The 24,491-nt window shown below is 40.1% G+C and overlaps 1 protein-coding gene across 1 annotated transcript in view; it reads left to right on the forward strand.

Moving 5' to 3' along the window:
* WNK1 (WNK lysine deficient protein kinase 1) overlaps positions 1 to 24,491 on the forward strand; it is a 176,450-nt gene that overhangs the window by 144,289 nt on the left and 7,670 nt on the right. The window contains 15 exon segments of the mRNA XM_043965409.1: positions 1,968 to 2,249; positions 2,933 to 3,021; positions 3,170 to 3,332; positions 4,967 to 5,083; positions 6,317 to 6,490; positions 8,803 to 8,860; positions 9,206 to 9,337; positions 9,981 to 11,467; positions 12,839 to 12,922; positions 15,527 to 15,610; positions 16,526 to 16,592; positions 17,077 to 17,150; positions 18,141 to 18,817; positions 20,478 to 20,680; positions 22,539 to 22,733. Of these exon segments, the coding sequence (XP_043821344.1) occupies positions 1,968 to 2,249; positions 2,933 to 3,021; positions 3,170 to 3,332; positions 4,967 to 5,083; positions 6,317 to 6,490; positions 8,803 to 8,860; positions 9,206 to 9,337; positions 9,981 to 11,467; positions 12,839 to 12,922; positions 15,527 to 15,610; positions 16,526 to 16,592; positions 17,077 to 17,150; positions 18,141 to 18,817; positions 20,478 to 20,680; positions 22,539 to 22,733 (3,886 nt within the window).

Below are 24,491 nucleotides of genomic sequence, written 5' to 3' on the forward strand. Positions count from 1 at the left end.
ATGCTTTGTGACAATTTCTTTTACTGTAGGTTGGCACAGTGGTTTGGCACCAGTTTGTTCATTCAACAGATATTGAAAAATAGTGCAAGGCACTCTCAGTATTGAACCAAAGATCCTAAAAGCAATGTGAACAAAGTCAGGGATTCCACTAGAGACAAAAGAATATTTGCTAAAAGAAGAGTTTTGATTTGGAACGTAGATGCAACATTTTTGAACGATCCGTCTGATTGTATTTACAAGTTTGGTCAATGTCAGCAAAAAACGTTTGTGAAATAGTCCTATTTTTAGTGCCTAGCAGGAAAACAATAACAGAATTCCCTGCAAATATAACTGTTTGGGGCAACAGTCACTTTGCCAGCTATTTTTCTACCAGCAATCCTCATCCCGTTCTTTAGTGACATTGGTAGTAGGGTTTTTTAAGTTTGGCTAATAAGTAAATCTTGCTTTTGGCTACTTTGCTTCCTTTAAAAAAAAGGTCTGTCTATTTTTTCTTTACTTTCCCAGCTTCCTGTTTCCCAGCCAGTATCGACCATCCAAGGCGAACCTCAGATACCAGTTGCAGCACCTTCCCTTCCACAGCCCTCAGTTACCCCATCTCTCTCTGGGGCTCACTTCCTTCCCGTGGGCCAGCCACTTCCAACATCCTTACTCCCTCAGTTCTCAGTCTCTCAGATTCCCATATCAACTCCTCACGTCTCTGTGGCTCAGACAGGTTTCTCATCCCTGCCAAACTCTATGGCATCTGGCATTAACCAGCCTCTGCTTACCTTGGCCTCATCTGCTGCAGCAGCTGCTATCCCTGTGGGATCAACTGTGGTCCCTAGTCAGCTTCCCACCCTTCTGCAGCCTGTGACTCAGCTGCCAAGTCAGGCTCACCCACAGCTCCTTCAGCCAGCAATTCAGTCCATAGGAATACCAGCTAACCTTGGACAAGCTGCTGAGGCTTCACTTCCCTCTGGAGAGTCTCTATACCAGGTATTGTTCTAGAGAGTGAGCAAAAATTCAGGGTTCGATCTTCTAGAACCCAGGCCTGACCTCAGGATTAGTTACACATGGAGGTCCACCTGGAGGAAAAGATGTTCCTAAGTCCTTTAAAGAACTAAAAGCAGATGGTACAGGGGTTTGGCTGTAATCATCAAACATCAGAAAATTTTTACTTTTTGTTTCATGCAATGTAACATGTCAGCAAAGATTATTGAATTCCAACTATAAAAACAGAAGAGTTCAGCAGTACCAAACAACATAGCCATTTTCTCAACCCTATTCTGGGAAAGAAAGGGCATCCGGGATGTTTCTATCAGTGTATCTTACTGTTAGAAAGCAAGGCAATAGCTTCAGCATTCAACTTAAATTGTTCAGTCATGAGAATCAGATAAACTAGTATTCTGAATCTGAAAATAAACTAGCCTCTGGCTGTTTCAATATCAGGTTTTATAACTATAGTAAGTGGAACAGTCAATATGATAATAAGAATAAAAGTTCAACATTTGATTATGTCTATCTAGTTTAATAGCTAAAGGTGAGTTTGAATTCTTTTTCTTTGAAATGAAATACTGTCTGAGTGGATAAAGATTATCCTAATAGCGTATAGTAACTCAATACTGTCTCCAAAGCCCATTTCTGAAGTTGGTGAGAACCTTCCTAGGTTCTGGAATTATTTAACTTCCAGAAGGCTAAACAAATAACCATGACAGCCGAGATGGTCTCATATTTGAGATCATCTAAAGATGTACCAGTATTCCTTTTCTTCAGGGAATCTGAAGAATCCATCCTTTCCTCTTTCAAAAATCCATGTTTTCTAATCACTGAACATTACTCTCAAAAATGGTCTTTGGATGTGGTGAAAATAGAGCGAGGGATTATGCTTTAACTTCTCCCTGCTATATATAATTGTTTTATGTCTGTTGCTGGTTTGCTTATTTGATGACCCAGCCTGCACTAACTCAGCTCCCTCATTTCTGTCGCAGGGCTTCCCACCTCGACTGCCACCTCAGTACCCAGGAGACTCAAATATTATTCCCTCCTCCACCATGGCTTCTGTTTGCATCCCTTCTACAGTTCTGTCCCCTCCCTTGCCCACGGAAGCATTGGCTCCATCAGGGTACCTTCCTGCAGTTGTGCAGCCTTATGTGGAGCCAAGTGTTTTAGTTCCTGTGGGTGGTCTAGGAGGACAGGTTCAAGTACCCCAGCCAGCAATGAGCTTAGCACAGCAGGCCCCCTCTGCACCCTCCCAGCAAGCAGCTCTGGAGGTAAATGAAATCTCTGCATGTGTGTGTGGGAAGCATAAATCTGAGGGGATAAAAATTATAGGCCAATGTAAATTTGGGTTCTCCTTTCTTGGAATTCATTTGGACACCATTACCGACTAACGCCTGAATGACTTTCTCTTACAGCAGAATGACATGCCAATGTGGGGGCCTTGTTGCCACTGGCTGTTCTGTTGGGAAGTGAGTGTGCCTCCGAGAGGCTTAGCCCTGTTAGCACTTCACTTCTGGCTAGTTGTGTAGATCTTATTCTTGTCTTCTCACCAACTCTCTTGCCATCGGCAGTCCTGAGAGTATCTCATCCTGCTGTGCTCCCAGCAGCCCCTTTGCCCTGCTGGGAGAGAGATCTGAATCATCTCTGCACTTTGCTCTGCCTGCCCTGTTGCACATTCTTCTGGTAAGATGCTGGCTGCATGGCAAGTTGTAGTGTCACGCTGTCTAGTGGACATGACGGCTGATCTCACTGTGCAGTCTGTACCAGAGACTGGCCAATAAATAGAATCCTCCTCTGGAGTTGTAAGATGCTGAATGTCAAAGACTTTCTTAATGAGGTAGTGCTTCTAGGACATAGGGGGAGGAATAGGAGGATTCTTAAGGGTAGCTTCGTGGGTCATTAAAGAGATAGAAATTTTGACTTGTGATGCTCTAATCATTCTTTCTTTTCACAGAGTACTCAAGGTGTTTCCCAGTCCAGTCCTCCAGAACCTGTACCATCAGCACAGCCACAGGCCACCACATTGGTCTCCTCTATAGATAGGTAAGGATACAACTAGAAATTCTCCTTTCCCAAACTGGGGCTGGGAGGGACTCAGATCTATGAAGTCATTTTAAATCTTGAAAGGCCTTTAAATCTTGTAAGACCTAAACACGAAAGCTAAGCTTTCATTGATTTTTTTTTTTTTAAGTGCACATTCAGATGTTGCTTCAGGTATGAGTGATGGAAATGAGAATGTCCCATCATCCAGTGGGAGACATGAAGGGAGAACGACAAAACGTCATTATCGAAAGTCTGTACGGAGTCGTTCTCGTCATGAGAAGACTACTCGTCCCAAATTGAGAATTCTTAATGTAAGTATGAGCCTCTCAGACTTCACCCTATATTACAAGAAATTAGGACTAGAGGGAATTAATCCAGATCTTCATATTATAGTTGAGGAAACTGAGGCCCAAAGATATTAAATGTCTTGCCCCAAGGTCATACATCTATTTAATAGCAGACACTAAAGTCCTGATTCCCAATACAGTGTTCTTTTCACTATACCATGCTGCCTCTTGAGTTTTATCACGATAGTTTAACTGCTTCCCCTCCTCTTTCTTGGCCTATAGGCTGTCCTGAAATAACGTGACATTTCTGAGCAAGCTAAATTATCATACCACTACAGAAGTCCTGTAGGGTAAATTTATCTCTCTCATATAGCTATGCTTTTGGTATTCTCAAAGTATTTCAAGAATAGCACGATACATCAGTAATACCTTGTTAAACTTTCTTTGGTTTCCTGTCTTTAAAGGAAAGAATAGGCAATCAAGCAGTAAGATTATTTATATGAAAGGCTAACATAAAAATTAAACTGTATTTATGAAAAGCTCATCACCAGGTTTGGCACAGGATGGATAACAAAGTTTTTGGACATAGTAATTCACAAAAGGGTAGGTAGCGCTGTGGATTTGAGTACTGGACCTGGACTCAGGAAGACTCATCTTTGTGAGTTCAAATGAGATCTCAGACACTTACTAGCTGTGTCACTCTGGGCAAGTCCCTTAACCCTGTTTGTCTCAATTCCTCAACTTAACATGAGCTGGAAAAGCAAATGACAAACCCCACTCCATTATCTTTGCCAAGAAAACCCCAAATGGGGGTCATGAAAAGTCAGACATGACTGAACTCTCAGAAACCACCTGCTAAGATACAGAGGGTCTGTCATCCCCATCAGGGGAAAGAAGAACCCACATTGATGAAATTAGAGACCCTTGAAGTATCAAAGTAATAAAACTTAAAATCCTTCATTTTGACAACTAACTTTACGTTTGACCACATTTCTAGAGAAAAGCGCTTCTCTTTTTCTTAACAATGTGGACAGAAAAATAGCTCAAAGCACTCATTTTTAAAAGCGCTAGTGGCCTTATTGTTCATTCCTCCCAAAGCATAAAGTGGAAGACCAGTGAGTAGTTTGAGAGCCAGTGTAATTACACCATGCTGGAGATCCTATTGCTCCTCACTCCACAAAGAAAGGAATATAACAGGTATCTGCTCTTGCTTTGAAGAGTAGTGGCAGCACTGTACTTCAACTTGAAATCATGTTAATCTGTACTATTTCTCCTCGTCTTGCACAATGTTAGAATAATGTTCCAACTACATTGTTCTGGCTTTGATTGCATATTATCCTTGTTCAAAAACTTTGGTGGCTGTCCATTTCCTCTAGTTTGGAATACAAATTATTTGACCAAATATGTAGGGACCCTCCAAAATCTGCCTCTTTTCCAGTCTATTTAACATGACTTCCTACTCTTTGTTCTCACCAAATTAAATGAATGGCTATTCTGAAAGTATTCTCTCCTCTGCTAACAATACCTGTGTGATCTTAGGCAAAATGCCTCAGTTTCAATAACTGTAAAACATAGGGGTTGTAGTAGATTACCTTTAAAACCTCAAGTTCGGATAACAAAATAGTACATTATCCCATAAGATGTTCTTGTTCTTTCAGGTGTCAAACAAAGGAGACAGAGTAGTGGAATGCCAGTTAGAGACTCACAACCGGAAAATGGTTACATTCAAATTTGACCTGGATGGTGACAATCCTGAGGAGATAGCATCAATTATGGTATAGTGACATTGATTGATGTTTAGAGCCTTATCCAGTTAAAAACTAATACAAACAACTTTGGGAGAAAAACCAAGTACCTTTCAAGTCAGTCATCACTGATGTTCCTCAGACTTCTTTCTCTGCTTCAGGTTCCTTTTCATCCAGAATGGAATAAGAGATCACCTTCTGTTTTCATTGTACACTTCTTCAGGACCATAGTCTTATATAGGACATTATTTTATGTAGACTAGTTTAAAAATACTTTACCTTTAAAATGGATCAAACACTTAAGTTATTTGGAGTAGGGGTGGAATTGTGATTTTTTTTTTCCCCTTTCTAGAGAGAATTTGGAAGTTTTCTTTGTTGTAACCTGTTCCAGTGACTCAAAGTTGGTAGTCAGGATTCTCACTTTTATACTTAACCTAATTTCCTTCCCCTAGAATTCTCTTCTCGGTGGAAATGGAGAACAGCTACTCACCAAAATGAGGGCAGTGTTCACTTAGCTATCACTTACTGACCTATTACCTGCCATTGTACCATTTTGGACACTTTGTAGTGAAATTCTGTGACACAATATAAAAACTATATTTTAAGAAACCAAATTTTCAAAGGTAATAAATGAATAACCTTTTAAATATTTGTATTACTTTCCTAGTAGAAACAAACAAAAATGTGTTTTAGTGCTAGAACATGTGGAGAAGTCAAAGGTTTATCTGCGTGTAACTATTTTATTATTCCAAAGCAAGTACAAACTGCCCATACTTAAGGATTCTTGCTTTTACTTTGCCATGATGCTGAAAGTCTGATTTAAACTGCATATGATTACCCCCACCCCCACCCCAGACTGGAATTGGAATTCATATTTCACTTAAATAACTTAATTGGGTGCTTGCTATCTTTTTGACCTCTTGATGGATGATGAGTCTTCCTCTCACCTCTTTATACTTGTCTTAGAGTTGAGAGTGATTACTTTCCAGAGATGAGGGGCAACTAGGTGGCACAGTGGATAAAGCACTGGCCTTGGATTCAGGAGGACCTGAGTTCAAATCCAGACCCAGACACTTGACGCTAGCTGTGTGACCCTGGGCAAGTCACTTAACCCTCATTGCCCCACAAAACAAAACAAAAAACAGAGATGTAAAGTTCTTAAATCCAGGAATTACAAATGAATGCTTTTAAAGAGAAGGTTTCTTTGGTTAGATTACACAAGAATCATTAGCTTCATATACCAATAAATTGTTTCTTTTATAGGTGAACAATGATTTTATTCTAGCAACAGAGAGAGATTCATTTGTGGATCAGGTGCGAGAAATCATTGAAAAGGCTGATGAAATGCTCAGTGAGGATGTTAGTGTGGAACCAGAAGGTGACCAAGGCTCAGAGGGCTTACAAGCAAAGGATGATTACGGCTTTTCAGGATCCCAGGTAGGATCAATCTATGAGGGTTATCAAAAGCCTTAATTCTTAGAATATTACAGATCTTTAAGAACTAGCTTTGACAACCTAGGAACAATAATAAAAAAACAGGAATTGATTTTTTTGTTTCATACCTTCTGAGATTATTACTTGAATAATCTCAACTGGGCCCAGCAAGGGAGTCCTTTTACACCTCCCTAATAAGCTCACTCTCCTCACCACAGCAATTTTCACAGTTCCTTCTCACCTTCTGAAACCTCCCATGGCTCTTTTACCTTCCCAACCCCCACACTACTCTCAGCTGACGACCTTGCCTCATATTTCACTCAAAAAATGAGCTCATTCAGAAATAGCTCCCTCTTTTCCCCTCTTTACCTCACATAACTAAAATGCCTTCCACTACTTTTTTCTCTTTCACCCATCTCACATGAAGAGAAGGTTCTTGCCAAGGCAAAATCCTCCACGTGTACAAAGTGACCTCATTCTATCCCATCTTCACCAAAAGATTCTCATCCCCTATAAAACCCATTCTCTTATCTTCATTGTCTCCCTGTCTACTGACTGCTTCCCTACTACCTATAGACATGCCCATGTCATCCCATCCTCAAAAAGCCCTCACTGGATCTCTCCGTACCTTTAGCTATCATGCTGTATATCTGCCCTTTCTGGCTAAACTCCATGAGACCATTTACAATTTGATGTTTCTACTTCCTTTTTTCTCACTCCCTTCTCTCTTCATTCTGGCTTCTGACAACATCCCTCTACCCAAACTGCTCTCTCCAAAATGACCAATGATCTTTTAATTACTCAGTCAAATGACCTTTTCTGAGTCCTCACTGGCCCTTCCCTCTTCTGGATATTCTCTCTCCTCTCTAGGTTTCATGACACTGTTCTCTCCTGGTCCTGCTATTTATTTGACTATTCCTCAGTCTCCCTTGCTGGGTCATTATCCAGGTATTTATTTGACTATTCCTCAATTTCCCTTGCTGGGTCATTATCATCCATGGGTATCATCCAGGGCTCTATCATGGATCCTTATCTACCTCTATACCATTTCACTTCGTGACCTCATCAACTCCCATGGATATAATTACCATCTCTGTTCAGATGATTTTCAGATTTATTTGTCCAACCCCAACCTTACTCCTAACTTTGTCTCACATCTCCAACTACCTATTGGACATCTTGAACTGGATTTTTCATTGATGTCCTGAACTCAATATGTCCAAAATTGAGTTCATTATCTTTTGCCCCAAACCCTCCCCCTCTTCCTAACTTCCCTATTACTGTGGAAAGTGTGTGCATCTTCCCTGTCATCCAGGCTCACACTCGAGGTATTACCCCTGAACTCAGTTCTTTCTTACTTGCCATATCCAGTCATTTGTTAAGACCTATCTTTTCTGCCTTTGTAATATCATTAACATAAATTCCCTTCTCTCATCTGACACTGTCACCATCCTGGTGTAGGTCGTCATTACCTCACACTTGGACTATTGCAGTAGCCTATAGGTGAGTCTGTCTGCCTCAAGTCTTTCCCCACTCCAGTCTATCCTCTTCAGCTGTATAATCAGTCTTCCTAAAGCACAGATCTAAACATCTCTCTCTCTCTCTCTCTCTCTCTCTCTCTCTCTGTGTCTCTGTCTCACTCACACACACACACACACCCCACCACCACCACTATTCAGTCAACACCACTGGTACCTCTAAGATCAAATATAAAATCTTTTGTTTAGCTTTTAAAACTCTCCATAACCCAGCCCCTTCTTACCTTTCCAATATTCTTACTCTTTATGCTCCACCTTCCCATACCTTATTCTGCTTCTATCCAGTGCCACTGGCCTCCTGGATGTTCCTCACACAAGACTCTCCATCTCTTGACTCTGAGCATTTTTTCTGGCTGTCCCTCATGCCTGGAATTATCTCCTTCCTCATCCCTGTGCCCTAGCTTCCCTGATTTCAACCAAAATCCTGTCTTCAAGAAGTGCTTTCTGACCCCTTTTAATGCTAGTGACTTTCCTGTGTCAATTATCTCCATTTTATCCTGTATATATATTGTTTGTACATTGTTGTTTTCATGTTGTCTCCCCATTACGATGTAATTTTTCTTGAGAGCAAGGACTGTCCTTTTTACCTTTTTTTGTATCCACAGCACTTAGTATAGAGCCTGGCACATAAGAGGCCCTTATTTCAGTTGACTGATTTACCAGCAGTTTTCTAAACTAGATAGCCAGCTAAAGCCCTAACCGAGTCTAATGAACACAGTCATTGTGTAGGACTTGGGAGCTGTGAAGCACAAGTGACCTGATTTTTGTTTGTTGTAGAAATTGGAGGGAGAGTTCAAGCAACCAAATCCTGCATCTTCTATGCCTCAGAGAGCAGGTAAGATTCCTTTCAGCTTCCACATTGTCTTGTTTTGGCATTTGACTTCTCAGAAAACAAATAGCAGTCAGCTTCCTAGATGCTCCCTCTGTGCTTTAATAATGAAATTTGGGGGCAGCTAGGTGGCGCAGTGGATAAAGCACCAGCCCTGGATTCAGGAGTACCTGAATTCAAATCCGGCCCTCAGACACTTGACACGTACTAGCTGTGTGACCCTGGGCAAGTCACTTAACCCCCATTGCCCCGTTAAAAAAAATTAAATAAAATAATGAAATTTATGAGCTTCTTGTGAGTCAGGACTGAAGTCAAATAAAGAAAAAATGTACAATTTCTTTTCTTATTTAGGTGTTCCCTCCAGTTCCTTAACTCAAGTTGTACATTCAGCCGGACGGCGGTTCATAGTGAGTCCTGTACCAGAGAGTCGGTTACGAGAATCAGCATTTTTCAGTGCTACATCCAATGAAATGTCAGACACAGGTAAGTTTTTCCCAAACAACTTTTCTATTTTTGGAATTTGGCCCAAATTTAGTAGATGGAAAACTCAAATTAAGAAGAGCAGATAAACATGAGGCAGAATTAAAGTGGGGAGGTTAATGAATACCTGGTAAGTATAGGAGGTTGAAACAGAACAAGAAATAATAACTTTGGTAATCATAGTACATATATATATATATAGTGAGTTGTGAGTAGATAGAATAGATATATGGGGTTTTTTTGTTGTTTTTTTTTTTGTTTTTTTTTTTAGTGAGGCAATTGGGGTTAAGTGACTTGCCCAGGGTCACACAGCTAGTAAGTGTTAAGTGTCTGAGACCGGATTTGAACTCAGGTACTCCTGACTCCAGGGCCGGTGCTCTATCCACTGTGCTACCTAGCTGCCCCAGATATATGGTTTTAACTTGAATTCCTCCATCCTCATTTAAGGTTGGGTGCCCAGGCCTGATGATTTGTGTACCCTGACTAAATCTGTACAGTTTTAATATCAGTCCCCTTAGCAGAGTGTTATTCTCTGTTAGTATTGGTGAGCTTAATAGAGTTTGGGGCCATGTTGTATTCCTAGCCTTTTTTTAAAAAAATGAACTATCTTCATTTTTGTGTGTTTTGTTTTGTTTTCCTTTTTCAGCTGCTGTTGCTCTATCCCATGGCCCTGGAATGAATCTGTCTCATTCTGCTTCATCCCTTAGTTTGCAACAGGCATTCTCTGAACTCAGGCATGCTCAAATGGCCGAAGGACCCAGTACAGCTCCCCCAAACTTCAGCCATGCAGGACCAACCTTTCCAACTGTACCTCCCACCATGACTAGCATGGCTGTAGCCTTCCCTTCCACGGCAGCAGCTGTGCCTTCAGTATCAGTCCCTGCAACAAGTAGCCCTTTTAATAGTGTTTCTGCACCAGTCATTCAGTCTGTGGTCACCATGCCTACTGAAAAGGTAATTGCCGGAGTCGCCTCCAGTGCAGGTGCATTAACTTCAAGTTCTTTCCCTGTACCACAAGTGTCTGGACCACCATTAATTACCAGTGTGGTTTCCAACATTACTATTCCTGCAGCTGTGTCATTGTCTACAACAGAATCGATTCAGGCCCCGCCAATTGGAGTTATGTCCAGCGCTGGCACTTTTCCTCCTGCAGTAGTATCAGTAGCTCCAGTTCCTGGAATAGGCAGTGCTGTTCTTCCAGGTGCTATCACCCCAGCTATGACGTCTCAGCCTGCCCAGATTGCAGCAAGTATAGCGGGAGCGGCCCCTGCGGCTTCTGCATCTACCACCACTCCATTCCCAAGCATGGCTTCACAGCCACCTCTTCAGCTCAGCAGCAGCAGCTCTGCCCCTAGTCTAGCTGAAACAGTGGTGGTCAGTGCACTCCATCCCAAGTATGATGGCGCACCCTTATCAGACAAGCAACCCCTTAGCAGCCTAGCAGGGCTGTCCCTGCCCCTCTCTGTGGCTTCATCTTCTTCTGGAGGCGGAGGGTCTGATTCAGCTAGTCAACCCAGTGTAGTGCATCCTTTGCAAGTCCCATCTGCTGTTGCTTCTCCTCCTGTCCTTTCACAGGCCTCAGGGGCCGTCTCCACCCCAGTATTGCCCCAGGTACCTTTACCTGGTATTCTGCCCTTGGCACAGCCTGTTACCAATGTGCCTGCTGTGCAGCAAACATTAATCCATAGTCAGCCCCAACCAGCTCCACTTCCCAACCAGCCCCACACCCACTGCCCAGAAATAGATACTGATCCACAAGCCAAAGCCCCTGGGATTGACGATATAAAGACTCTGGAAGAAAAACTGCGGTCTCTCTTCAGTGAACACAGTTCTGTTGGAGCCCAGCATACCCCTGTCTCACTGGAGACATCATTAGTAGTGGAGACCACAGTCATGCCAGGCGTCCCAACCACCGCTGTTGCACCAAGCAAGCTCATGACTTCCACCACAAGTACTTGCCTACCACCAAGCAGTTTGCCTCTAGGAACAACTACTGGTGTGTCAGTTGTTACACCAGTGGTCACACCCGGGCAAGCTGCCACCCCAGTCAGCAATGTTCCAGCCCCAGCCAGCATTGCAGCAGGGGTGAAACCTGGAACCCCTCCCTCAAAGCCACCTCTTACCAGGGTACCGGTAAGGTTCTTAGGGATTCATTTTACAAAGTTTCTTCTCCTATTGCATTAAAATAATGGATTTTCTCTCAAATATAGAGTTTAAATTTTTTATCTCTAGGCCCCAGCAAAATAGAAATATGGTTATGAAAAGATTCAAAGGCTATTATAGAAATTCTGTTGACAGATTGAACCCAGTTTATGTTTGGATTTCATTAAAAGTGTGTGTGTATGTGTGGGGGGTGTATGTGTGTGTGTATACATGTATATCATTAGTTTGAAATTTATTAACTTCTAGGAATTGTACCTTGAAGTTTTCTAACTATATACAAATATTAATATTAGATACCACACAAATGTTTGTCCCATTTGGCTCAGATGAAAGTAACATTTACTCCACAAAAGAGAATTTTCTGTCAACTACAATGTAGAGAAAAGACAAATCACTAGTCTGTGAAGCTAGGTATTTAAGCAGCACTTTTTTTTCCACTGCTACAAAATCAAGATTTAAGATTGAGTTTTAAAGTAATTGAAGGTTGGTAATCAAATTAGTACAAGAGTCAGAGCCCCAGTACTAGTAACAAAATTACTAACTAGAATATTCTTTCTGATTCTGCTCTGATGGATTTTCCTCATTCTGGCATCTATCTCCAGTCTCTCTTGACAGTTTTCATATAACCTGGGTGGATTTCTTCTAACTACATTGCATGTTCCAATCATCTCTTTAGGCTGATAATGGCACAAAATTTTTGTAAAAAATGACAGCAGGCAAAGGCTTGACTCATACTAAAAGTACCTTGTTCCTGATAGAAAAGAACTTATCTTCTCATTGTCAAATTAGGTCTTCTACTAGTTTAAAACCAACCAGAAAGAGTTTACCTGTCTCAAAAGTTCTCTGCTTGTCTTAAAAATATGACAATGTTAAATTTCAGGATAAGTGGGCTAAGATCAGCTGAGTAGAATTCCAACTGATCTCAGTACCCCTGTATCAGATCCTGAGCATTTGTCCTCTTCTATAAGAGGAAACCTTCTACTGCATATTACTCTTTACTTTTTGGATTTTCCACAGTTGTCCTGTTTAGCTATCAAAATTTCTGCCTGCCCTTGTTCATAACTAGAACTAATGCCATGAAGTATTTTACCAGATATATCATAACTACATTATTCCCCAGTGGATTTTTTCCTCTGCTGAATAATTTACAATAAATTTCAGTTTCTGGCAAGTCTCAGGCTTTTTTGGTTTGTTTTTAGTTTTGTTTGTTTGTTTCTGTAACCTTATGTCAACTCATTTAAGCTGGGTGTATTATTCCTTAGTATGCAGTAGCTTATAACCTCCTCTGAGCCTTCTTGTATTCCTCTCTGATATGTTAAAATTTCCATTCATTGTCTGTAGGTGCTGCCTATAGGTACTGAACTTCCATCTGGTACCCCACCCACTGAGCAACTGCCACCTTTTCCAGGACCTTCACTAACACAGGTGCTCCATGACTTGGCAGAATTCTTTCTGTTTCTCTTACTTTGTCTCTCAAAACACATGGTTAAATTCTTCATTGCATGGTATTAGCTTCTCCTTTTTTCTTTCTCTTTTGACTGAGTAACCCCCTTCTTTCTACTGCATTTTTTTCGAATAGTGCTTGAACCTAGTGGTCCAGATCCCATCTAAACTGAGATGTGCAGTTCTTCTATTTGGGATATTAGAGACACTAACTAGGAAGATGACATATTTATTTCAATGTGTTTTGTGTCTGTTCTGAAAAACTATTTCTCAAAGCCCAAAATTGTACCAGCAGATTATCTCCCTCCACACAACCAAAGTTAAGGATATTCCTTTTTTTTGTTTGTTTTTATTGAGGCAGTTGGGGTTAAGTGACTTGTCCAGGGTCACACAGCTACTAAGTGTTAAGTGTCTGAGGCCGGATTTGAACTCAGGTACTCCTGACTCCAAGGCCGGTGCTCTCTATCCACTATGCCACCTAGCTGCCCCCAATATAAAGTTTTTGATAATTAAAAAACATGATTTCTTCAAATTCCTGTGGTGCTCATTCTCTAGAACAGAGATCAGCAGACTTAACTGGCTAAGTAGAGCCCTCCTGTTCTTATATGGCCTCAGAGCTAAGAACAATTTTTATATAGGATAAACCTTTACCATTCCTAGCTCCCAGCTAGTAGTTTGCTGACCCCTCCTCCAAGAAAACAATGCTACAAAGCTTTCAGGGCTAACATATTAGAAAGAACCTAAAACTATTTAATGATATTATTAAATGGTGATTTAAATTATAAAATATATTTAGGCGGTCACTGCATACATATATATATATATATATACATACACACACACACACAGTAGGTCATATAGAAACTCCTACTTTGATGACATGTAAGCTTTGATACATCAGTTGTGTGTAGTTGAAGGTCTTTTGCACTTAATAACCCTGTTGCTCTAATTCTAATTTTTTATGATGAGTGTACTTGTGAAATGTTGAACTATAAAAAATTTCTGGCCATCACCAAATTTAATAAAACTGTTCCAATTCTTTAAGATCAGTTTGGAACTCCAGGCATATTTACCAGATAATATAAAGGGATAACTAGGAAGTAGATCTAGGGACTTTTGGAGGGGGAAAAACAGAATAAGGCAGAAAGGTGAGGGCAATTAGGACCAAGATTATAGGGACTGAGGGACATAGTGGTTAATGAACTGAGAAAGGGTTTGGAGGTGCAGGGTAGGGATTGAAGAATTGAATGGGTAAAAGAAGTGGTGAGAAAAGACAGGTGTAAGAGATTTTTCCCTTGTTCCTTCCGTTTGTTTTGGTTATGGGGTTGGACAAGAATTGAGACTTCTAATGTCAGTATTTGAAAGTTGATAGAACTGAGCAATAAGGTAAAGAAGAGCAGTAGGAGTCCCAAGTAGGATAGGTTTCTATTATCTAAGGAAAGAAGAGGAGAATTCCCGAGGAACTCTTTCAGCTTACCTATCCAATATGAAGTTTGGCATTAGATACTGCCTAATTTGTGATACATTTCTAGTTTCAGTTGTGCTAAGTTACTATGTCTGAGACTTGGATTCCCCAGCCTGCCCCAGTCTTTTTGAAGCAAGTTCTCTGTGGTGATAGTAGTAATAATAGCTCATAGTGGTTAAAAATTGTTTTTAAATTTTTAAAAAGCAATAGTACATTGCTTTCCCCTCACAACAACATTGTGAGTTAAGTAGCACAGGTGTTACTTAACCTAAAATATGGGGAAACTGTGGCTCAGAGTTTGTGACCTAAGATTACATAACTAGTTAAAGAGTTTTGGACCCAGGTTTCATATTTGCAGGTCTGTAGCTTTCCTATAAAAACTGTCATTTATTTTCTCACAGAAAAGGGAAAGAGAAAATTAAAACTTTCTTATACCAGATATTATAAATGAAAGCAGGTTAGCAAATAGAGCTTCTTGTTCATGGGGAAGTAGTGATTGTTTTTACCTTGATTCTTTAAAGATGATCTTCTAAATAATGTTATTAATATTCAAACTTAGGAGATTGAAAAAACATAAGAAATTCCCTCCTCAGAAGAGAAGTGGCCTACTTAGACATCTGTTTTCAAGCATGATAGGTGTGTCCTGGTTGTTTTAAAGTATCAAAAAATCATTTTTTAAAAACGATGTGTAAATGATAATACATTCACCCTATAGTTAGGGTTTTATAAAACTGAAGGAAAAAGGCAATGGAAATAGGTAAGATGTGATAAAGATAGGTTAACTACAGTTCTGTGTACCTTTCATAAAGCTTCTTAGAGAGGGGAAGAATACAAAAATCCATCTTTCAGAAGACAAGAAATCATGCATATAATCTTATTTATTTATAGCCTTGAAAAGGTAATAGAAATTGAGTGAATTTGGAAACAGCCTTATAATATGAAGATCAAATCTTTTTCATTTCAACAAATAAATAATTATTGCATCTCATTTCCAAAACCTGTGTTATATCTAGATTACAAAGTAGTTATTCAGTCTTACAAAGTAAATATGCCGTATAAATTGGCTGTTGGTTTTGCTAATGTGCCTAAGACATTCTTATTAGTGGATATTTTTGCTTCAGTCTCAGCAACCTCTAGAAGATCTTGATGCTCAGTTAAGAAGAGCCCTTAGTCCAGAGACTGTCCCAATCACATCTTCAGTTGCTGTAAGTTGAAAGAGCTCCAAAACAGCCTCTCTCCTTCCCTCCCAGAAAATATAATTAAAATAGGTAGAAATACTCTTAAGATTTTAGCAGAGTGTAGCTACATATAAGTGTAAAACATGGTCATGATGATGGGACAAATGGATGAAAATCTATGATGTTTACCACATGGTGCTATTTATTTGGCTAAGCAGTGTTCTCACCAGCTAGTTCCAAAAGAAGAGCTCAGGTTTGACATGGATGCGTATAGTTTCTCTGAATTACATTACTTGAATGTCAAGGACGTGGTCTTTACACATACGTACATACATACATGTGTGAGAGTATATATAAATGACATCTTAAAATGAAATTTCAATTTCAATGTGTTTACGTTTGGAGGAGATAAAAAGGTCTGAAAGGAAAATACTTCCCTTTAAATGAGTTTCTGAGCCACTTTCTGAAATAGTCTAAGGAAAGAATGTATCATAAAATAGCTCATTTCTTCAAAAAGTTATATTTAGATAATTCAGCAGGAAAAATAGTCACTTTCTAGGTTGGCTTAATGGCAAGATCGGGTTTTCTGGTGCATTTGGATCTTCTATGTATGTGTGTGTGTGTGTGTGTGTGTGTGTGTGTATTATAATATGTATGTGCGTGTGTATTACATTTCTGTCTTCCTACAAAAGCAAAAAAAAAAAGCCAGTGCTGGTTGTCAATTACTAGACTAAATCTACTGGATTAAAAGTTTTTGTTTAAAAGTCATTTTGTCATCTATAATGACAGAGCTTGGCTGTTCCTCATGGTCATAATATATCTTCTAAATTGGGATAAACGTTAGACTATATTTCAGAGTATTTTACTTTAGCAGACTATAGAAAGAAACAACTAAAAAACTGAGATTTGTTGGTTTTTTTCCCTTTAAATTTTGTCTTGCAGCCCACATCAGTCGTGGCTCCAACATCAGTTGCCGGAGCAGTGCCAGCGGTAGTGCCCACTCAGAGAGGTAGAGTATAGCACCTTGGGCACAGCACAATTCAGAAGCAGGCTCCTATTTAGTTCCTTGATCCTCTGGTGAGGAGATTAGTAATGCACTCTAGAAAAAGTTGTGCAACTGAAATTGGGGTTAACAAAACTAACAGAAAGATCAGAGTCCCCAGAAATAATCGGATTCTTAGAATTCAACCAACTTTAAGCCTATCCTATGTTTTAGGTACTTCTGTGTTTACACAAGCAGACCACCTTAGAAGGCTTTCACCAAAAACTGGACTTAGTCTTCTCCAAGTCCAAAAAAGACATAAGGATCTGAACCTCAAAATAAATCTAATCCATTAAGAAGATTCTTATTTCACGACTCCAATATCTAACTACTGTTTGAGCACTTAACTTAAGAATACAGCATTGCAAAAAAAAAATTAAACTATTTAGATTTAAAAGAGAAAAAGATAATGTAAACTTCCTTGTAATCTTCATTTCTCTACTTCCTTCAGCAGCTCAGAGCATAGAGGAGAATACGACAATGACCAACTCAGAGGCCAGTGTTCTTAAGATGGGCCGTTTTCAGGTAAAGCATTCACTTTTCAGGAACTTAGTCCTTTGTTTCAACGGGTTATGTAAGTGATAGGATTGCCAGTTATAAACTTGAATAAACTGATTAGGAAACGTCACTGGCATAATCTTCAAGAACCCGGAGTTAGCCCTCTGCTAATGATCCAGGAATGTTCTGGAGGCTCTATGGGTGGAATACAATGGCAAAGGTTTTTTTTTTTTTTTTAAATTTCTAAAGAATCGCTCTAGAAAAATGTTAGAACCAGGACTAGAAACCAATACAAACTCCTCACCTTGTCCTTTACAATCTGACTCTAGAACACCTTTCTAAACTTCTTACATTAATCTCCTTCACATACCCAATATATTCTAGCCTAGCTGGCCTTCTTGCTCTTCTCCCAATCTGGTGTTCTGTCTCCTACCTTTGTACATGTGTCCATGCCTAGAGCACACACCCTCTTCCCCTTTGCCCATCTTTGTTTTCCTTCCATGTTCCACTCTCATGTACCATTTCCTATGGGAAGCCTCCTCATTTGCCTGGTTATGGTCTCTTTTGCCTCAAATTAATTCTCTTGTACTTCATCTGAGCACATCCTATATTTCTCCATCTCAGCACTTTCTTCCCCCCACTCAATAGGGCTCCTTGAAGGCATTTCCAGTATATAGTATAGTGCATTATATTAGTAGATGCTTAATAAATGCTTAATGAATTTAGTTGAATTCCTGAAAGGTTCTGTCTTAAATCTTAGCTTAAAATTTCCCTGCTGCCCTGGGCATTTCTTCATAAAAACAAACAAACAAACAAACATCCCTTCAGATAATAAGGGGAAGGATTAAGTTGAAAGTATGGAAGGAGGAGAATCAACCCTTCCTTTCCCCAGAATGAAGGAATTGAATACAGTTGACAAAGAAATGGAATTTCCTACCATGTAGGAGTATACGGCTTTGGTTTAGGTTTTTCTTTTTTAATCTATCCTGAAGGTTATTATTATTTTTTAACCATCAGGTATCAGTTGCAGTGGATGATTCCTTGAAGGAGAGCAAAAGCAAGTCAGAAGAAGTAAAGTCTGTACATTTTGAGTCGAGCACTTCAGAGTCCTCAGTTTTGTCAAGTAGCAGCCCAGAGAACACTCTGGTGAAGCAGGAACCTGGTGGAATTGCCACAGCTCTACGTGACACTTCTGTGGATATGGTAGACGATGTTCCTTCTCAGAAAACTTCTGCTACACAGACAAAGCCAGAAGCCGAACAGCCCACCACAGTTGGTCGTTTTCAGGTGACAACAACAACAGATAAGGTTGGACGATTCTCTGTGTCAAGAACTGAAGACAAGGTCACTACTGTGGTAGAGAGAGAACCACCTGTGGCACATCCTTTATTGGATTCTGAACAGGCTGTTCCTTCTGCTGTTGCACCAAAGAAAGAAATGCCTGAATTGTCAGAGCCAAGTCATCTTAATGGGCCATCTTGCGACCTGGAAGCTGCCTTCCTAAGTAGGAATATGGATGATGGTTCAGGTAGCCCACATTCTACTCACCATTTGGGCTCAAAAGGCAACCTTCCCATCCAGAGCCTTAGCCAGAGCCTTAGTAATTCATTCAACTCCTCTTACATGAGCAGTGACAATGAATCAGACATTGAAGATGAGGACTTGAAGTCCGAACTACGTCGGCTAAGAGAAAAGTAAGACTGTTTTCTTCCCTTATGAAAGATATAGAATCAGAGGCTGGGAAGGACTTTAGAAATAATCTAATCCAAATTTCTTAACCCAGAGACGTTTAGTGACTTGTCATGGTCACATAACTACAAAGTAGCAGGTAGAAATTCAAGACTAAATTTCAGATTACAAATCCACAGCTCTTTCTACTATACCTTAAGTGTAGGGAATTTCTTTTCTATCAAAAGATAAGGATTTATGCATACAAGTAAGAAAACTTTTTATTTTTATATATGTGTGTATATATGTATATAATATTTAAAATACAGAAAGATGTTTGAGGGTTGTTCTTAAACTCTTGTTCACAAGTATCTATACCACTCCTGTTCACAAGTATGCTTTTTTGAAATTATAAATACTGTTAGGGGCAGCTAGGTGGCGCAGTGGATAGAGTACCAGTCCTGGAGTCAGGAGGACCTGAGTTCAAATCCAGCCTCAGATACTTAACATTTACTAGCTGTGTGACCCTGGGCAAGTCACTTAACCCCAATTGCCTCACTGAAATTAAATAAATAAATAAATGCTGTTAACTTTGAGCCTTCATTATATGGGGGTGGTGCAAAAGTCATGACATTTTGAAAACTTTGAAAATTATTTTTTCTTTATTCACCATTTATGAGATGTGGTTTTTCACATGTAATTTCATTTCCTGTACATACTGTATATGATTTGGTATTGTAAATTAAAAATAAAGGAGTTATTAAATATTGAAACCCCTCTGTGACTTTTGGCCCACCCTGTATATATGATAGTATATATAGCTACCACTAGCCTGTCTTAGACACCATCAAAAGGGTACAAACATTTATATAAGCAGTTGCTATGCAACCAGGCACTTACAGATATTTTCTTGTTTGATCCTCACAGTCATCTTGGGAGCCAGTTCCCCATTTTACAGTTGGGGAAAGTAAGGCAGACAGGTTAAGTGACTTGTTTAATCTCGTAACACTAGTGAGTGGCTGAGGCCAGATTTGAATTCAGGCCTTCCTGACTCCAGCACTCTATCCTCTGTGCCACCTCACTGCCTATATAATAATAGCTAGCTTTAAGGAAGCAAAGTGCTTTACAAACATTATTTCATATGATCTTCACAACGAGGTTGGGAGATAGGTGCTAATATAATCCACATTTTTCAGGTGGAGAAACTGGGGTAGGCATAGGCTAATTAACAGAAGCCCGGGTAATTAATAAGTACTTGAGGTAGGATTTGAATTCAGATCTTCCTGACTCCAACTCAAATACTTAACACACTCTAAAATTGCCCTTTGTTGGGTGAATGTCTATAGTGAGGGCTCTTTGGGTAGTAATTGGCCTATATTTGCCCTCTTTGGTCTCAGGAATCGGGAAAAACAACATCTGCTTTTGTCTCGCTGGAAACATAAAGATTTTTAAATTGGGGTACGAAGAGATTGGGAAGAAAAATTGAAGTTTTTATCATAGTGGAAATTATTTGGTTATTGGGAAATGATGAGGACTTAAGTTTTGAGAGCAAATTAAGTATTTATATTCAGGATAAATGTAAGGCCTAGATTCACAAATAATAATGAAATTGCCATTTGTTGTCAAAGTTGTTATATCATAGAGTTTGGTATTGAGTATGTTCTTAAGTCTGGCCTTTACTCCTAGGCACCTTAAGGAGATCCAGGACCTTCAGAGTCGCCAGAAACATGAAATTGAATCTCTTTATACCAAATTGGGCAAAGTTCCCCCTGCAGTCATCATTCCACCAGCTGCTCCGCTCTCAGGGAGAAGAAGGAGACCCACTAAAAGCAAAGGCAGCAAGTCTAGCCGCAGTAGTTCTTTAGGAAATAAGAGCCCTCAACTTTCAGGTAAGAAGCCATGGAAAAATATGTCTTTTCCCTTACTTGGTTTTTTTCCCTCTAGTTTCCTTTTAGTTTTTTTTACTTTTTTCCAGTATGGAAGCTGTTAAGCTATAGAAATGGAGCTATCATTTCAAGTATTTTTGCTTATTTTCAGAGGCTGATTTTTTAAAACTAATTTTTACATCTTATTCTTAACTTCCTCTTCCCTGCCTTTATTTTACCCTTGGAAGTGGTCTTAGTGAATGGCCCTTTTGGCAAAATTCACATTGAAACCACTTTACAGTCTCCAGTGAAAAGTCTATTTGACAGCAGTCCTCAGCTTTTCCACCAACTGATGTGTGTTAATCATGTTTACCCAAACCTTTGATTCAATGGGTGTTTTTTGTTTGTTTGTTTTTAAAGCCTTTTTTTTCCCCATTGAATAAGTGTTGAGCTCATTACTCATTATTCATTGTATGAGATGGAAATTTGACATGCCACAGAGGACTACTTTGGGTATCTAAGTTATATAACTTTCTTATTTAGGACTTTATTTCATTTGAAGTGACCTCCTGATGATATTATTCAAAGGAAATAGCTAAAAGCATATCTTGAGAATGGACTTTATTAATACTTACATGTTAGATATATGTGCAAAAGTTAATATAAATATAATATAATATACCATATATGAATAATAACAAAATATATATATCATAAAACAATGTGTATAAGCCATTTAGGAGCATAGCTATTTTCCTGCTCGATAGTTTTTGCTTTACATTGAGTGTGGTGGTTGGTTGTGCATGCTCTGGGAATGGCCACTGGTGAACTGGCTTGTTCTTCTCAACAGTGTTCATGATAATTCCCTGTAGTGAGAGCTAATCTTAGTAAAATTCCCCAGGGGATTACCTAGTTTTAAAGGATCATGTTAGTAAAAACGATTCTGTTTCTTTTCCGACGTTCTCCTTTCAGGTGTGGTGTGTTGTGACAGCGTTGAAAACCGTTAGGATAGTTCTAACCCATTTCCTCAACGTCAGAGGTTCAGGTCACAGCACTTCCTGATAGAAAATGCTTAAGTAATGCCATCTGCCAACCTTCCCTGCACTCCAAGTAAACCAGCTCATGTTTGACAAACTTGTTGATTGGGAGAGGAATATTCAGGGATGAGAAAAGGAGGTCACTTCCAGGATACTGGACCCAGCACTTGTGTGGCATCTGCCAAGAAACTAGGCAGCAAACACTCTTGGCATTCAGTGGCCACCCGCATTATTTTGCCACAGTTTTACGTCTGACCTGCCACATTCATATCATAGTAGGAAAGCGAGGCAGAGCCTGCCTTGGAAATCTAATTGTACCATATTTTATATTTCGGTGTCTTTCTTAATAGGGACAAACGGAATCTCCTTTTCAAAACCTGTTCAGAGTCAGGGTTTTCAGTTTAGAAAACTGTTGTGTTCCCCTTGTCCTGGAGCTGCCCTTTCTTACTTGCCTTAGACATGTGAACCACTCTGGGCAATCTGTCTTAAAAGCCTTCTTAAGCATTTTTATGAAGGGAACCTTCTGACTTAATTAATGTCAGTGTTGGAGGGCAGGGGTTACTTCCCACTTCACTCCTGGCTTTTCTTCCAGTCAATAAAGCCTTTGTTCTTTCTTATTCTACTGCATCCCCCATCTCAATCTTTCTGTGATGCATACCCCACCCTCCAGTGAGAACACACGATTTCTTATTTTTGTTTTCTGCTGCTTTGTTTAATATTTCATGCAGTCCATTTTCATTTGTCTTTTTGTAGTCTACATACTCTGTGTCTGTGGAGCGCAGTGGGAAGACTGAACTACTAAGAAACTTCCCCTTGTTTCCTGATGCCACTCTGTCTTTTCACAGGCAACCTGTCTGCTCAGAGTGCAACTTCAGTCTTGCACCCCCAGCAGACACTCCACCCTCCTGGCAGCATCCCAGAGACTGGGCAGAATCAGCTGTTACAGCCCCTTAAACCATCTCCCTCCAGCGAGAACCTCTATTCAGCTTTCACCAGTGATGGTGCCATTTCGGTACCGAGCCTTTCTGCTCCAGGCCAAGGTAAGAAATCAGATGGCGACCACCATCTTCTGACAGCACTAAGGTGGAGGAATTACCATAGCCTTGGTAATGGACCAAATGCTCCAGAAGACTTCAGGGTCACAGCTTGGACTGAGGAACCTGAAAGCAAAAGACCAGCTGGCCAGTATACAGTTCTATGTACAACCTGCTCAGGAGGCTTAGCCTTAGGACAGTTTGAGATGATGGACAGATGATGAGGTAGACTTATTACAGAGAGATCAGTCAGCATGTGAGTTAGGCTTGTTGCTACCATCTGGTCAAGGAGCCTCTTCAGGGAATGCCATGTAGTGAACAACGTGAAAATTCACACGTCTGAGACCTTTATGAGGAGGTATCACTGCAAGCAAGTGAGAGATTGGGGGCCCAGGACTTAACCAGTGAAGACATTTCAGAAAGAAGACACTGGGAAAGTGTTCTTCCCCAAAATGCAGTAGTCACTACCAGGGAATAAAACATAGCTTCCTGGAAGATGATGCATAGCCTGGTCAGGGCAGGTTTTTTTTTCCTCTGCTGGGGTAGGGGAAGCATGCCAGAGTTGCTGTTCAATATTTGAACAGTTTGGTAATTCTGTTTTCTGTCCATAGCTCACTTTGCTACAATGATCTTGTTTTACGAGACAAAACATTCCAGTAGAAAGGGTCTCCACTAATAATTGAAATAAAAGATATGAAATGCAGTTGTCAGGTGTCTAAGGAAGAAGAAAGGGACCAAAAATAGATAACAGACTTGCTTCCAGAGAACTCAGAAGCAAGGATCACCAGGCCCGTTCTTCTCTAAGAACATTTTCAGGAGAATTAAAAGAAACCTTTTAACTGAGTGCCAAATCTTATCTAAAGGAACAAAATAAATAGCATTATTCCAGCAAAGTGAAGAGCTTTGGATTTTTACAGGTGGAAGGAATGGAATTCCTGGTTCCTATTCTATCTAGGTGCCCTTCTCCTGAAGCTTGTTCTTCTTTGTGCCGTCTTAGTGCATTTCACCACTCCAACCTCAAGTTTCTAACATCTTGTAGTTGTGTTCTGTGTTTCTCTTCCTTTCTCTGTTCTTCCCTCTTTTTCCCCACCTTCTCACAGGCTGTGCGAAGTTTAACTGTGCATCTGAGCGGGTGACGTTCAAACCTGGTGGCAGGAGGACCCGATTTCTGAGTACGCCCTGCTTGGCTCTTTGTGTGTAACACCTTTACTCCTTCCTTGTTTTTGTTTTTCTGCTGCTTGGATTTGATATTTCATGCAGCCCGTGCTCATTTGTCTCCTTGTACCCCGTGTACTCAGTGGCTTGGCTGAACTATTATTGTTACACTCAGAAGTTTGGGTCCATTTGTTCTGACGAAATACAGTTCCTTAGAAATAGGGCCTATTCCTTTGAACTTGGAGATGAACTTCTCCAAATGCTGAAGGATTTCTTCATATTAAATTTAGGTAGTCTGTAGAGGGCTGTTCCAGCAGATCACAGAACACATAGGCTGTCTTGAGGTAATGAACCTTGGATTTTAGAGGCTAATAACTTCAAGCTCCATAGCCTTGGCATTAAAGGTTCTAGCAGCACATATAGACATAATTAGGTTAAATCTGTCATAGGAACATGATATTGTTTTTTGATTTTGCAGGGCAATAGGGGTTGAATGACTTGCCCAGGGTCACACAGCTAGTAAGTGTGAAGTGTCTGAGGCCAGATTTGAACTCAGGTACTCCTGAATCTAGGGCCAGCGCTTTATCCACTGTGCCACCTAGCTGCCCC

The sequence above is a fragment of the Dromiciops gliroides genome, chromosome 5, assembly GCF_019393635.1.
Source record: "Dromiciops gliroides isolate mDroGli1 chromosome 5, mDroGli1.pri, whole genome shotgun sequence".
Classification (NCBI taxonomy): Eukaryota; Metazoa; Chordata; class Mammalia; order Microbiotheria; family Microbiotheriidae; genus Dromiciops; species Dromiciops gliroides.